We start from the raw sequence: 15,652 nt of genomic DNA, 5'->3' as shown, positions 1-15,652 counted from the left end.
AATATTTTAATTAGATTTAAAAGAAAAGATCTCAGCTGAGATGATAACTAGTGAGAAAAGGTTTTCAAGGAGGTGAGAGAGTTAGATGGAAGAGCAAGCATAAAAGAAAATCCTACCATCGCAGCATCCTAGGTGGTTTGAAGAACAGAAACTGGCGAATGAAGAGAGAGAAGTAGAGATGGTGTCAGATAACAAATGAAGGTAGATGCGGGATATAAATTATATGGGACATTGTAGGCACCATGAGGACTTTGGTTTCTAGTGACGTGTAGGATTTTGAATAGGGGCATAAGATAACTCTTTATATAAACTCTTTATATATGATAGCACTTTAGTCACAGTATTGAGGGCATTTCAAAGAAAAGTAATGGTGGATCCCAAGGGAACAGCCAGGTTGCTGTTATAATAACCCAAAAGATAATGACGGTAGGTAGCAGTGTAGATAGTGGGAAGTGATCATATTTTTTGTGCATTTTGAAGATAGAGTGAATGTGTTTTGCTGAGGGATAACATACGAGGTATTAAAAAAAGAAATGAGGTTGATACAATGCCAAAGTTTTGGGCCTGAGGAACAAGAAGAATGAAGATGTCATTCCAGAGATGGGGGAGATTAGAAAACAAGTTTGAGAAAGGAGAATGAGGATTTAATCTTGGCCCTGTTAAGCCTGAGATGCCTATTAGATATCTTCACATAAATGTCAGTGTAGGACTTGTTTATTGAAAAAATGAAGACCTGAGTGGTGAGTTAAGTGATTACCAGTAGTCATCATTTATTGAATTTGCACTATCTCGAAGGCACTGCTCTAAGTGCCTTATATACATGTTCTCATTTAATCCTCATAATAACCTTATTGATTTCTTATGACCATTTTACAGAAGAGGAAATTGAAATTTAGACAGGTTTAGATGAATTGCTCAAGGACACACAGTCAAGCCTGTTTGCTTTACTCCAACTATGATTTTAGCCACTGTTTTATATTACCAAGGAGAGTGTAGGCAAGAGGCAATAAAAATGTTCTAGGCGGAAAGAACAGTATTTGGAAAGTAGAGGGGCCACAGGGGGCATGGCTTCCTCTGGAGACGTGCAAGCACAGGGAAGTAGTCAAATAATCAGCTTCCAATGAACTTGTGTGGCACTTTACAGTTTTAGAACTGTTTTCTCATAGGCACACATATTAATCTCTGTAAGGGAGAGAGATTTTTTTTTATTATCGCTATTCAGTGAGTCAAGGAATAGGCTTACAGAGCTAAGTTCACAAATGTAGTCAATTGTGAACAACGGTTTGATCTTGGACTTCTTTTGCCAAGACTTAAAATAATTTTTACATGTCCGATTATTTTAAATCTTTTCATGTACCTACTTAGGCAGTGAGGAAATATGGATGGGAATACATGTATTTTGATATTGAAAAAACATAGAAATTGGAATCGAATGAGTGATCTGGAAGATAATGATAATAATAGGTGTCATTTTTGAGCACTGAGGATGTGATAGACACCGTGCAAGGATCTTTAGATTAATTTACAAAATTAAATCTCACAAGAATTGAAAAGGAGATTCTATTATCATCCCAATTTTAGGGAAGAGGAAATTGAGGCTGAGGGAGAGTAAAGCAACTCCCTGGAGGTCATTATACAGCCAGGAAGTAGCAGAGTCAAGACTGAACGGAGGCTGCCTGAGATCAGAGCTGACAGGTCGGTCAGGGGCCTCTCTACCTGGGCAGTACTTTATTGTTTGTTTTTATAAAGTCGAAGGTGAAATTAACAACACCGAGGAGGTTCTCATAAGTGTGAAATTATTTTCTGAATTATAGTAAGGTATGAATTTGTGTTCACCCGCTCTGAACAGGTTTTCACCCTGATTTTGAACACCCTTTTATCACAGCTTAAGACAGCAGATGGCTCTCTTGCGTTTTCTTTCACTTACCTCTATCTGTAAACAACTAAACAGCGTTTTGGGGAGGTAAAAGGAAAACGCAGGGATTAAGCAAAAAGACCCTGATTGTCCCGATGCTGCCCCCACCCCACACTTCCTTAAACAGAAAACCTCATAAAATAGGAACAACCGTTTAAAGCTTGTGAAATTCACGGTCGGAGCAGACGCCCTAAGACCGAGGAGTCCGCTGTTCCAGGCTCCGCGCCCGGGGTCGGAATGCATCAGGAAAGAAAGAGTATTTCTCGATTATCAGAAAGCTGAAAAGGCTTTGTGCTCCAAGGTGTGCTATTAATGCCAGTGGAAGCTGTGGAGATTAATTTCCTTCCCGCCTTGCGGGGAGAAAATGTGGAAAGCTGCTTTTTAACGGAGGAGACTGTTAGAGCCCCTCAGCCAGCGCTCGCACGCTCTGGGGAACTTGCTTCCTCTCTGAGCGCGAAGGCTGGGGCAGGATCCCTGTCCGCGGTGCTGAATCTCAGCCGCGTCTAGAGGTTGCTGAGCGTTGAGGGGAGGGGCCTGAAGGAGCCCAAAACCCGACCTCCCCTTGGGTTACAGAATCCAAGGAACTGGGGGGAAGACTGAATTATGCGAAAATGCCTGGAAGGAAAATAATTAACACAGCTATAATAACAAGAAGCTTAATCTCATTATTTTCAAATTATTATACTATACACATATATCATAAAGTTTAAAAAAAAACTTCAAAGCAAACAAGGTTATGTTGTTTGGGGCAGTTGTACTAGATTTAAGAGGTCACTATACTTAACATTTTGCTTCTTTGTAAAACCCATTACTAGCTTTAGGTAAATATGTTTGCTTTAATTGTAAAGTCATTTTAAAATTCCAAGTCTATAACGTCTGAAATGTCTAGATGACCTCGCTTCAATAATGGAAGGCAGAAGTAGCTACTCGTTCTGTTCAGTATGACTTATTTCAGTGAATTTTTGAAAAAAGACACACTTTAATAGCCTTTTATTAAATGCAGCCATCTCTGCAGATGGCCTTCCCTTTTTAAGCAGGGGCTTGGCAACACAAAATACATGCACACCTAGTAAAACTGTAAAAACAAAGACCTGTGAAACAGAAAAAAAAGGTAGACATGGAGAAAAATAGTTAGCATGCCCCTTTTCTTCACCTTTTTTAATCTCATGGGTGATTAAGGATTACAAGTTTCTGGAAAAAATTACTCATGCATATCCCTTTTAGTAATCATGGTTAACTTATATGTAGATAACAGATTTCATTGTCGGTAATGTAGGTATAACATAGTAAGGCGGGGAAAATAAGCTTAAATAACCGAGTATGTTCTTTAATGTTAAATAGTATATTAAAGCCAATGATATCTGCATTGGAACCAAAACTACACACTCCCTTTAGATTAAATCCTTTTCCCCAAAAGACACTTGTTAGTAAATATTGAGTAAATACGATGAATAACAACTGAGCAGTAATTGCTTCCATGGAGAGATTGTGGATGAGTTCTGTAGAGCAGAAGGTGTCTAGCCTCCCTGTAATCAGCCCTTGGCTGAACTTCTCCCACTTCACTGGTTGCAAGTCTGTGTAGTACTTTACCGCCTATTCCTGAGACAAAGAGAAAGTGTGTGTTGGTTCAGAACTGCTTCCAGCGCTGCTTTCGGAAATGTGCCTCCCCTCTTTCCAGCAGTCATCAGGGAAGTGATGGGTACAAGTCTTGATTACCTAATGAGTTTTCTTTCCTCTGTTCTTCACACTGGATTGTGAGGAGTCTAGTTTTTGCATTTCTTTTCTTGACCTTTCTGGAATGATAAGCAAAACAGCTTAAAGGGAAGAGGAAAAGATAAGAAGCCACAGGAGCAAAAGCTACACTTGGTTTTGTCACTCCGAGTGTATCCTAGAAACCATGGATCTGTGTTCATCCAAGCATAAAGTGTTTCTCTCCCAATCTCCTTTCCTGGGCGTCCTCCACTTGCCCCCCTCCTCCTGGACCTTCATGTTTTCAGTTATCCAAGACAGACCGCTGTCAGGACACAGACAGGAAATCGAGGAGAGGAGGCAGCAGCTGTTGATATGCCTTTCAGACAGTTCATAGGATTTCCCCCCTGACTTTCTACCAGGGGACGCCACAGACGGCAGCTCAAATTGAAATGTCCCTCAGTCTGGCTGCTTTCTGTTGTCACTGGAATACTGTGACACCCTCCCCGCCCTTAGTATTCTGTGCTGACTTCTTCAGTATTCCGTTCCTGCTGCTGTTCTGTAGCAGCTACAGCCGCTGCCATCTCTTCCTCCAAGTGCTAGCGAGCAAATTTGGGAAGGGGGTCTTTCCGCACCACCTTACCGCTTCTCCTCACCTTCCCCTCCTCCCTGCTTCTTTCTTGCTCTGCTGCGGTTTCCAAATGACAAGCCTACCCTTCCTGACGGCAGAAAGGAGAGTCCGGCAAGTTTGGGTGGACTAGGTAAGGAGTGGAGGCGCCTCCCTCCTCAGGACACACTCTCCTCCCTCCCAGCCTCCCTCCTTTCCCCTCCTCCTTCCCGGGGTGGAGAGGCTCGAGTGCTGAAGGGATTAGAGGGGAGGGCGGAAACCACCTCGTGTTCCAACCGCAGCTGAGAGTTTCTGTGGACCAGGAGGCACGTTAAGATCCAGAAGCCCTAGCTAAGCCTCGGAAGCCTCGGAAAACTGCTAGTTTCATCCAAGAAAAAGCGCACTGATAATTCCTTCAGATCCACCTGCTTTGGCTCAGCCACTTAGCACCCCACCCCCTGCCATGCATTTGAGCTTTCTTTTATATTATTAATATTTTTAAAAGTCGTTGTTATATATACATTTTCCTTTCTTTCTGAAGACTGGCATAGGAGGTGGACAGGAGCGGAGTGTAGTGGGGTGGGAACGAAGCGCTTTGATTAGAGATCTCCAGGGAGAAGATTGCTCTCTCCAGATGCTGATTTCCAAAGCACTTGACAATCACCGGCAGAATCCAAGAGTGGGCGGCGGCGGTGGCACTGGCCGGGGGGCAGCTCGAGTCAGACGCTGAGTCCTGCCCAGCGCGTCCTGGACGGACCGACGCGCGAGACCCGGCCGGGACCTGCCCTCCATCCTGTGCACTGGAAGAAGGCAGTCGGCTCTACCTCCCGTCCGGGAGGCGGGCAGGGCAGGAAGGCAGCGCGACTGGCGGTGGCGGCTCCCGAGAGGGTTCCGGCGGCGCGCGGTGACCGGCGGCGCCCGCAGCTCCGGCCCCACTCCCGGCCCCGACGCGGCTGCGGCGGCGGCGGCGGACACGACCTCGGGCTCCCCTCGCTCGCCCAGCCGCGACCCGGGCGCATTTGCGCGCCTGGACCTGCGCTCCGCAGGGAGGGCGATGGGTCCTAGTTGGGACTGAGGCCCCCTAACCCCCTGCCTAACTCCTCGGGCCTCCCCACTCCGCCTCCCCAAGGGCGAGCCGCCGCCTGCGCCGCCCCTTCCCTCTCCTGTGCCCCCAGCTCCCTGCCCTCTGTCCCCTCCCTCCTCCGGACCCAGTCCCGGGGCCACCATGGCCGCGGCCATCGCCAGCGGCTTGATCCGCCAGAAGCGGCAGGCGCGGGAGCAGCACTGGGACCGGCCGTCTGCCAGCAGGAGGCGGAGCAGCCCCAGCAAGAACCGCGGGCTCTGCAACGGCAACCTGGTGGATATCTTCTCCAAAGTGCGCATCTTCGGCCTCAAGAAGCGCAGGTTGCGGCGCCAAGGTCTGTGTGGGTCACTGTTGGGAGGTGCGCCCTCGGATCTCTCCCGTCTCCCCGGCTGCTTGGGGCCGTTTCGGGCTCCCCTCCCTCTCTCCGTCTCGTCTGTCCTAATCCTCCACCCACTCCTTCCCAAATCTCCCTTCTGAGCGCTCGGAGCGCCTTCCGCCCTCAGGAGCTGGGAACCTGCTCTCAGGCAACCTGTAGCCACTGAACACTCAACCCCGCCAGGAGCCGGCAAGTTGGCCGGCTCCCGCTGCTGCCTCTTGCTCCCCGAGTCTCATGCAGGCTGACTCCCAGAGAAAATTCCTTTCTACTCTGAGGGTCTTGGCTTCCCCGGGGCGTAGAGTCTGACTCCAGAATGCTGGGGGAGAAATCTGCCTCCCCCAGCACCTTGGGGTCTCGCTGGCTGCTTCCAGCCTGATTGGAGAGGTCAGGAATTTCTGGGTCTGGCCTCACTTGGCCTCCCAGGTCTCCTGGAAACCTCCTAGGCTCCCAGACCTTGGCGAAACGTGGCGATTACCGCCTTGGCCCTCAGCAGGGGCTGGTGTATGAGAAGTGAGCGGAGGGTGTATGTGAACTGAGAGCTAGTTCAGTTGAGATTTCCCGGAAAGCTGCTTAGCGGGCAGCGTCGGTCAGTGTGAAGCCCCTGGGTCACATCTTGGGAAGAGGAGGGGGCGCGCAGAGTAGGGAGAACGAATCGATTTAGGGGTTTGCCATATATCCCTAAAGCGTGGTAGTTGTAATTCAAGGACTCAAGAATTGCAGGAGGCAAAACAAGCAGACACTACATGCAGATGACTAGAATAGTTGCCTTACCATACATCTCTTTTGAAAAACAACCAGTGCCCAGCATGACCTTCAGTTGCTGCCTTTAAAATGTCAGAGCCTGAGAAGGCAACTCACTCCGGAGCCGCAGCCCGGTGGCTTTTGTTCAGCTCCGCTTGTCTCCACATCCAGTTGCTAGGGGTGGTTGTTTGGAGGGCATGTGGGGTGTTTTGTGGGAGAGATGGGGATTGCTTGCTTTTCATTCCTGAGTGGGCTCAGCAGGAAACACTGAAGAATATATTCACGTTAATAGGAGTATATGTTTGCCCGGCACATTATATCCTCGGTGCCCAGCTGTATTTATTTTAAATGCCCTGTTGTTCCAAAGACAAATGAGAGGAGCATATGCTGTACGTGTGTATCTATGTGAATGTGTGTGTGCATCCTACACATTTGAAGATTTATGTTCCAAAGTTTTAATGCTTCTTTAAACAAAGGCTAGATAGATATATACATATGTTTAAATACATATATTTAAGTCTCTCATTGTCACAATTATAAATTGAAGCTACCTGCTCTTGGAGTCAAGCTTAGAAGGCAAACATCTGAGAAAAATCAGAATGAAAGTCCTAAAGTAGGTACATTATATAGCTATCATAGAAGGAACTTCTTGAGGAAGTATTTGGGGACAGTGACATTTTCAGACCAGTGTAGAAGCTATTAAGAAAAATGGACTTTAATTTTCCACTTCAGCCTAGAGCCTGATCCATCCAAACCTTGATATTATAAGACCAATTTGATTGTTTTAAACACTGTTGATCCATGGAGGGTCACATTATTATGACTTAAAGTGTTGGCTTCTCCTCTCATTTCATCTGATTATCTTTTAGATCATAGTTTTCACCAGGGAGAGCTCCAGTTTTACCATCTATTTGAAGTAAATAAATATATTTTCTTCTAGATAGGATTATTTTAATATAAAAGGTGATTAAAACTTACTGTGTGTATTCTTTAAATATAGAACCAGTAGATTAGTTTATAAGCATGAACAATAAGTGTTCTGCATCATATTGGGTGATGAAGGAGGCTTTCCTTTATAGTTGTGAATTTTAAGATGGGGTAAACTTTTGACCAGGGATAGAAAGCTACCTGGGCTCTCTAATAGTCTATTTCACCATCTGCAACCCTGACTGCTCTTTTGGTATTCATGAGTTTGAAATGATGTACATGCCTCAATGATCAGTAAGAAAAATATATCTGAGATTGCTTTTGCTACCTTATTTTTGGTGGAAAAATGGAAAAGAAGATAAGCTAAAAGGAAATTTCATCAGAATCTTTTATCTTTCTTGGAGATCTTATATATAAAGAAACATATGTTTTAGTGGAGAAAAATAGATATATCCCTTGAGCGTCAAAAAGAAATTATTATTAATTTAAGCAAAAGAAATATTAAAACTATGTTATGTAAATTGCACATTGATATATAATTATATGGTTTTATTTTTATATATAACTACAAATAATTATTTTATTATTTAATTAAATATTCTTTTAGGAAATATTTTTAAGCATATTTACCTTTATCTCCTATGCTTACTCTTTGCATAGGAATTGACTCCAGGAAATTTTAGAATTCTGCTTTGTTCATTTAAAGGTGTAACTTTAAGTGTGACAGTTTTATATATCTTTATATTCAAAAATGATTAATTTGACAAGCAGTTACGGAATCTCCTGTTCCAGGTATTATATGTGGAGTGTTGAGAGATGAATCTCCTTCCATCATGGGGCTTACAAACATGGACTAGAAAGTCACTGCATACGGAAAGGAACAAGTTAATAAGAAATTACAAAACTCAAAGTCCTGAAAAGCACAGAGAGGGCTGAGGGAGAGGGCAGGTGATGTGGAGAGGGGCCTCATTAGATCAGGCAGACAGGATGGGCCACACCCAGAGCTACATGTTGAAGGCTGACATCTGAGAAGGATGCGGAGGTTTGAAGAGTCATGTGTGTGTGAGGCCTCTGAGATGGGAACAATCTTAGCCTGTCGGGAAGAGAAATATACATTTCTTAAATGTAGGGGTTTTTTTTTTTTCCTTTTCAGTCCTCCTTTAATTAGTAATTTATTTAATATAAAGAGTATGACATATTTATTTATCCCTTTGGGTCAGGCCTTACCCCTGATGCTGACCACCTCCTGCCCCCATAGCAGGATGGTTTTTATACCAGTTGAGATGCCCTGTAAAGGATGGAAATTTGCAACATGGCTTTTTAGAGGGCATGGTGGGCACTACAACTGTATCCCACCTTTCCAGATTCATCTTCCTCTGATTCCTCAGACTTCAGACACATTCAGAGTTCCTCAGATTCCTGTGCTTCTGTTTGTGCTTTACTCTGAGCGTAGACTCTTCTCTCTTCACCTGTTGAAATTACCCCCATTTCTTAAAGCTTGAAAACAATGCCATCTCCTCGGAGAAGTCTTCCCTCATTGCAGAAAGTCAAAATAACCCTGCCCTGGCAACAGTCCTCACTATTGTTGTTCATGCTTGATAATAATTAGTGGGCACACATATTCAGTAGGTTGTAGTTAGGAGTAAAGTCTGTTTTCTGCATTTTGTAGGCTCTCAAATCTTGACAGAGTGTCTGCCATGGCTGGATACCTGTCACTGCCTTCGAATTGAAGTGAAATAAGGAAGGTCAACATGTCCAAAGCTAGAAAAGTGTCTTTGAACCACAGTGATCTAACTAGACCATTTTAGAAGTAAATATACTTCTCAAATTTTTAATATCTTTTTTAATTTCCCTAGTAAACCTTTTTTAAGAGATTGGAGTGTGATTACATATTTGTGAGTTATTCTCAAGAATACAAGAATATAACGAACCACACTTTAATGCTTAATTAAATTATGAAAACAGATACTTAGAATATCTGTAAATTTAGTAAAGAAAGAAGAAGGCACAAGGAAACCAACAATTTGCAAAGAGTTTTATTATTTGGACTCTAAACAACAAAAAGGAGAATTAAAATAGAACCTATTTGCAATGATGAACGTTTTATCCTAGAAGTGTTACATTTTTGTTATTAGTTTTTAAACCAAATAAGAACTTTCTTTGTTGTGGGATAACAACCTTTCAGAGCCTTTGGTATAGCTAGTGCAACTGTATTCTGAAACTTTTTTTTTTTTGGCTCCTGTCATAGGAGCCATGGTGTCATGTGTCATGTATGTTTAATCAGTAGTTGCGTGGGTATCTTATGAACACGTTTTACCTAAAATAAATTATAGGATGTCCTAAGAAACAAAGAATGGAAAATAAGCCACCTAAAATTTGTTTTGAAGTTACTCTGTCATATAAAATCAGAAATATATATATATTTTAAAGCTTTGCTCCACTGTGATCATGAAACCCATCAGCTATCTTAATGAAAGAGAAGTAGTCTTCCTTATTATGAGATAAGGAAAGCCATGCCTGCCCACTCAAAAAATAATCAACAGCAAAGGGTAATCAAAAGTCCATTTTTTGGTGCTACTGCTTCTGAGCCATTACCATTGAAAATACAAAGACCACCTATTTATTTGGACTCTTTAGGGCAAAATAAAACAAGAGAGTGTTTTTCCCTCAAGGGGTCATCCTTTTCTTTTGGAAGTGTTTTTGGTTTTTGTTTTTTTTTTTTACTTTTTTAGGGCGATGTCTGTGGGAGTCCTCCTACATAGCTTTTGATAATACCTGTTGCTGATTTTTTGATAATCAGAGTTTTATTATTTTAGTTGTATTAAAGCAAGACAAAATTATTGTTTTCCTGACTTGAAAGGTCTCATTTTTTAACAAGGAACATTTTGTCAAATGCAGGGTTTCTGAGTGAGAGATATTATGGGGAGATTACTGAATTGATACATAAAAGAATGTTAAAGATTAAAAAAACAGTTGACCTTACTTGCTTATGTTTTTTTCTGTGGCTTAATTTTTATGATTTCAAACATTCCACATTTACTAGAGGCTTCTGAAAAAGGTTAATACCACTCTGGTGCCATAAATTAAGTGGTCCAGCATGTAAAATATGAGATAGCATGGTAGGTCAGGAGAGAGGTAAGTAAGATGAAGTAAGATGGTTTGCTTTGGGTTAAGTTAGATTCGTAGATTGAGTTGAGTTTATATACATTGAGCAGATAGTGCTATTAATTGGTGAAGAAATCCTTTGCATTTCCCACTGTAAGATTCCAGAAGCACCAACTTCCCTCAAACCCCCTACTAGGTTACCATTAATAGTTACAGGTTTTACTTTGTATTTCAAATTAGTAGAATTATTAGTATAGCCCTTCTACATTTAGCTCCCGAATCCTGTTTCACTGTTAATTTTATTCTCCATTATGTCATCATAAGAAAATCATATTCAAATAGACATGGGCATCCCCTCTTCGGTGCAAAGTGCTATCTCCTAAATTTCATTTACTTAATTCAAAAATAATGGCAGAAATTTAAAGGAAAAGGTAGATGAAGTGTTTTTCAATCTAATTTTTCCATTTAGTTCTAAAATCTAGGTTTCATTCTAGGTATACTTTATATTAATTTTTCTCCAAATGGTGATAAATTTTAGCCAAAAAGGACTATAATATCTAAGTAGTACTAATTGTATATGATGTTTTGAATATTGTCATTTTAGCACTTAAGGGCTAAAAACAAAACAAAAACAAAAGCATAATGGTGAACTCAAACATACAACAGACCATTTTAGGGAGGTTGATGGAATTTAAAGTCAACTGCACTATGTTGGCATGACTGAAAAACAACTACTTTAGTGATTTTATCTATAGTGAGTCCAACGTTCTTTTTAAGAAACTCCGATTACATGAATATGTCACCATTCACTCTTTGCTGGGGGTGAGAGGCTGGCAGTAGGTCATGATGGTAGTAGGAATCTGGACACCTTTTATAAAAACCATTTTATAATAGTTACTGCTTTGTCATTCAGGAAGATTCTTTTCATAAAGCTATATTGTGTGAAATATTTTTTGTGGAATATGTGTTTCACCCTATGCTTTTATAGTTCTTTAATATCAGGTTTAATAGGGGCCCATATGGGACGACGATGAGGGACAGCCACTAAAAAGTCAGTGTCTCACCAGTGCCTGGCATATAACACTCCATAGCATCTTAACACTCCATAGCATCTGTTGAATGAATGAAAAATCCTGTATTTCTCAGGATTGCCATGGAACAGTGGCAAAGACCGGCAGTTGAGATCAGTGTGCACATAGCAACAACTGTAGTTGACTGGATACTTATTAATGTGTTAACAACTACCTACATGACACTCTGTGTCAGGCACTGTGCCTTTGAGTACTAGTTCCTCCTCACAACAAGCCTGGTAGTAGGTATGCTACACTATCCATTCATTGATGATACACTAATGTTATCCATCCATTTTATATGTAAGGCATCTGAAGCCAAAGAAGATTGAGTAAATTGTCCAAGTTCACATGAAGTTAAAGAATGGAGCTGGGATTAAAACTCACATTGCCAGGCTGCCTTCAGAGTCCCCACTCTTACCCAGTGCCAGTTCTCAATTGCCACATATTTTATTTCATTACTTCAATTAATTGAGATTCATCACCGTTTCATAGCAGAGGAAACTGAGGCTCAAAGAGTTTGTGTTTCAACAAAAGACTTACACCTACGAGTGATACAGTGGAATTCAAAAGCCAGTCTGTCCTTAAGTCCTCTGTTCTCCCCACTACGCTGCACTCTCAGTTCTTTGTGACGTTGACATTAATGGAAGACACATTATTTCAAGGCACATGGTAGATACTCAACATAGGTATCTGTTGATTGGAAGCATGTAATAATGTTATTTACTTTTTAATATTGAGGGTGTAAGAAGGTTTGCCTGAAAGTAGAAACTTATTTGTGGGATTTGGGGGAAGAGATAAAAAAAAAAAAAACCGCCATATTTTACCAAGCCATTTTTGACATAGGAATGTAGCTTTGGTTTTCCAACAAGTGTTTGGAAGTGACACACATTTGATGTTATCTTCTCAATGAATTGCAGCTTTGATCTGATATTCTGAAGGATTAGAGTGCTTTCATAAGCATGTAATGACTTTCATGTTATGCCTTTCACCAATTTTTAATTAATTTTCTTAGGTTATATATTTTCCACATTCTTATTTCTAATAAGTCTTATTGGTGACATCCCTTATTGGCTTTATTGTACTTGATAAACTGAAGCAAACCACTAAAGTTTTAAGTTAATCATGAACATTGCAGGCTGTTAGAAGTCTCAATACTGTGTGTTTTCTGCTGCTTTTAAATTAACACATTGGTTCACAGTCCTTTTCTAATGAGTTCTTAGATCTTATTCTTAATACCAATACCAGAAGAATGTAATGTAGTCAAGGCCAAGTTGTTTGTAAACTGTATTACACACTTTATAGAAGTTGCACACAGATGAATATTTAACTCTGAGACAGCCTTAAAAATCTAGTTGTATGTTATTTAGATATTTTATTAACTTGTATTTTCTGGTTTTTCCTTTCTTGTTACTTTGCTTACATAATAAAACTAATTGGTTAATCCAATTGCCCACCTGCTTTGTGCCTGTACCTACACAGCTGGTTTTGGCTGAAGAGAAACACATATAAGCATAGATTGGTTCGACTTTAAGTACGTAGTCAATAACATCAAGTGTGCCTTTGGTACATTAAATATATATATATATATATATATATATATATATATATATATATATATTTCCACTTAAATACTTTATATTTCTTACCTTCTTTCTCTTCAAACATCTTATACATCCTCCCCCATTGCTACCATCAACTATGTTCTTACTTCTGTCTTTCCTGAGAAAATAGAAATAATCAAAAATAAATTTGCATATACTCCACAACTGCTTTTACAAACCCATCTGCAGATCTATCCATTTTTCCCCTTTTTCCTACTGAACTTGGGAATGAACTCCTAATGCTCCTATTTAAGGTCAAGACCTCCACAAATTGAGGAACAGATCCTTTTCATCTGCTTAGAGACATCAGTCCAATAATATTTCCCTCTCTCTTCTGCATCATATCATTTCTGTATCCCACTGGATTAGTCTCACCAGCATATAAATATGCTGTGATACATCTCAGCTTGAAAGTTAAGCTCCTCTTGATCGTGCATTCCTCTCTCACTATCTAAACCAATTATCTTTTGTTGGCAAAACTTCTTGAAAGAGAAATCTCCCATCTCCCTCCTCTCAATCGCTCTTGAACCCTTTCTAATCAGGTTTTTGCCACCCCAGCCCCACCCCCACCAACAGGCTGCTCTTGTCAAGGTCACCAAAGAACCACCTGCAAGTAGTCAAACCCAAGTTGTTTATGCTCAGTCCTCACCCCACTTGTACAGCATTTGGGATTCAACTTTTGCATTAAGGTTGTATTTTTTCACTATAATGTGGATAAAGTTAGCATCAAAATACTTTTAATGTGTCATTTATACCACTGAAACCATTCACGGGATCGTCGTCTTTTCATAGTGATAACGTATTTGGATTTCTAATGATGTTAATGTGTTAACGATTGTCATCATGCCACGTGATGCCCTGCCAAACACTTTTAGTTCTCAGTTGGTATTCAGGTACCATGAGAAGGCAATGGTGTTTTCTTATTTGGAGAATATTCTTTCCATCCCATGTATTTGCTTTGGGCCCAAGTGACTTGCCTCCACAAAATAGAAGAATTTGAATTGTCTACGAGTTAGTTTTTAAATTTTTTGGCTTTATAGTCAAATATAGATTTACAGCTAAGAAATCACTGTTTTTCAGACTCTTTAATTGCTACTGTAGCCAATAATAATTGGCAAAATTAAATATTTGGTTAATTTGCTTAATGATAAATATCACTCAAATTCAAGCATTATATAGAAGGAAGTAATAAATGTAAGAGGGCCGTTTAGCATAATTTATTTTCTGTGTGTGGAATGTTTTCAGTGATAATATTTGACTTCAAATAATGCTAATATGTTCTCTTATGTATCTATTGGAAATAGATACATGATTATTAGCTCTGGTGACAAAGTTAAAGGTAACTATTCTACATTTGTTTTTGACTTTTTAAAATATCCTGTTAGAATGACATAGGACTTCTGAAGTTTGGGGAATGGTGAAGTTCTAGCAATTAGAGTTTAGGAATAAATTTATAGACAGAGTTCTATTATCTCTTCTTGTTAGTTTCTCTAGGGTGATATGTCACCATTGTGTTCAGTAGCTCCTGTAAGAATATGGTATCTTTGCTCAGGAAACTCTTGAATGTTTGATGGGCAGTGGTTTTCTTCAGAATCCAATCATTTTTTTTCCCTTTTGAAAGGGTCTTGAAAATGGAATCTCATTACTTAATGTCTTCTTATTCCACCACATGCATCCTTGTAGCTCTTTAAATTTCTGTAAATAATTCCTGCCTAGCCTGGGCTACATTATGCCCTTTAAATATTTGTTCATGGCTTTTTATCCTCCTTACCATTTGGCCAACTTACAATTGTTTAACTCTATTAATCTTTCTGCATAAGTAAATGCCACCAGCACCTTAATCATTTCTGTGGCTTAGATTGTTCAATCATTACCTCACCCTCATTCCAGCAAATGAGATCACTGCTGATTTCACGAAGAGAATTTCATGCTGAGGCCAACCTTGCCGCAGAGAAGACTGAAGGCATCTGCTGTCTGCCTTCTCTCTGCGGGGTGAGGTCTGGCTTGAATGGAGGGATGAAGAGACTGGACCACACGTATGAAAGACAGAAATGTTTGTCTTGGCTTCATGCCTGACACATTCAAGGATAATGTAGGGAAAGTAACCAAACATCTTCACTGAACCTGAGAGGACTAGGGGCGTTGTAGATCACATCTCTTCCTTACATCCCCACAGCAGGAAACAGGTGGAATTATTTTCATTTTCATGGATGAGAGAAAGTGAAGTAATTTTTCCAAGGACTCATCCTTGGTAGAAGTATTTGAATGCTGATCTGACTGATACAAGGTGTACATTTTTAGAATTAACTCAGTGGATCTTAAATAATAATAGAATTCAGCATTATATTCCAGTAGCTTTCTGGATTCACCCCTGGGATGGGCTAGAATGTGAACCACAAGGTTTGCCTCTGCTCAGTCTCTGTGTTCTCCCACAGCAGCCACTGTGACCAGCGATGCTGCACGCAGGATAACTGCCTCACCCAGAAGTGTGTCTCCAGCTCTGTCTCCAATTTTCCATTTCTGTCCAATGCTTG

The 15,652-nt window shown here is 40.8% G+C and overlaps 1 protein-coding gene across 5 annotated transcripts in view; it reads left to right on the top strand.

Annotated features, from left to right (window-relative positions):
- The window catches only part of FGF14 (fibroblast growth factor 14), a 534,936-nt gene that overhangs the window by 379,444 nt on the left and 139,840 nt on the right, over positions 1 to 15,652 (top strand). Inside the window, exon 1 of one of the 5 annotated variants that reach the window (XM_010958014.3) lies at positions 2,853 to 5,629. The exons of the other annotated variants lie outside the window; for them this stretch is intronic. Within the exon in view, the coding sequence (XP_010956316.1) occupies positions 5,437 to 5,629 (193 nt within the window). The 5' untranslated portion in view covers positions 2,853 to 5,436. Of the gene's footprint in view, positions 1 to 2,852; positions 5,630 to 15,652 lie in introns of those variants that run through there. 5 annotated transcript variants of the gene reach the window in all.

Source organism: Camelus bactrianus, chromosome 14, assembly GCF_048773025.1.
Source record: "Camelus bactrianus isolate YW-2024 breed Bactrian camel chromosome 14, ASM4877302v1, whole genome shotgun sequence".
NCBI lineage: Eukaryota > Metazoa > Chordata > Mammalia > Artiodactyla > Camelidae > Camelus > Camelus bactrianus.
Note: the sequence above shows the minus strand (reverse complement) of the source record. Positions and strands in the feature narration are given on the sequence as shown.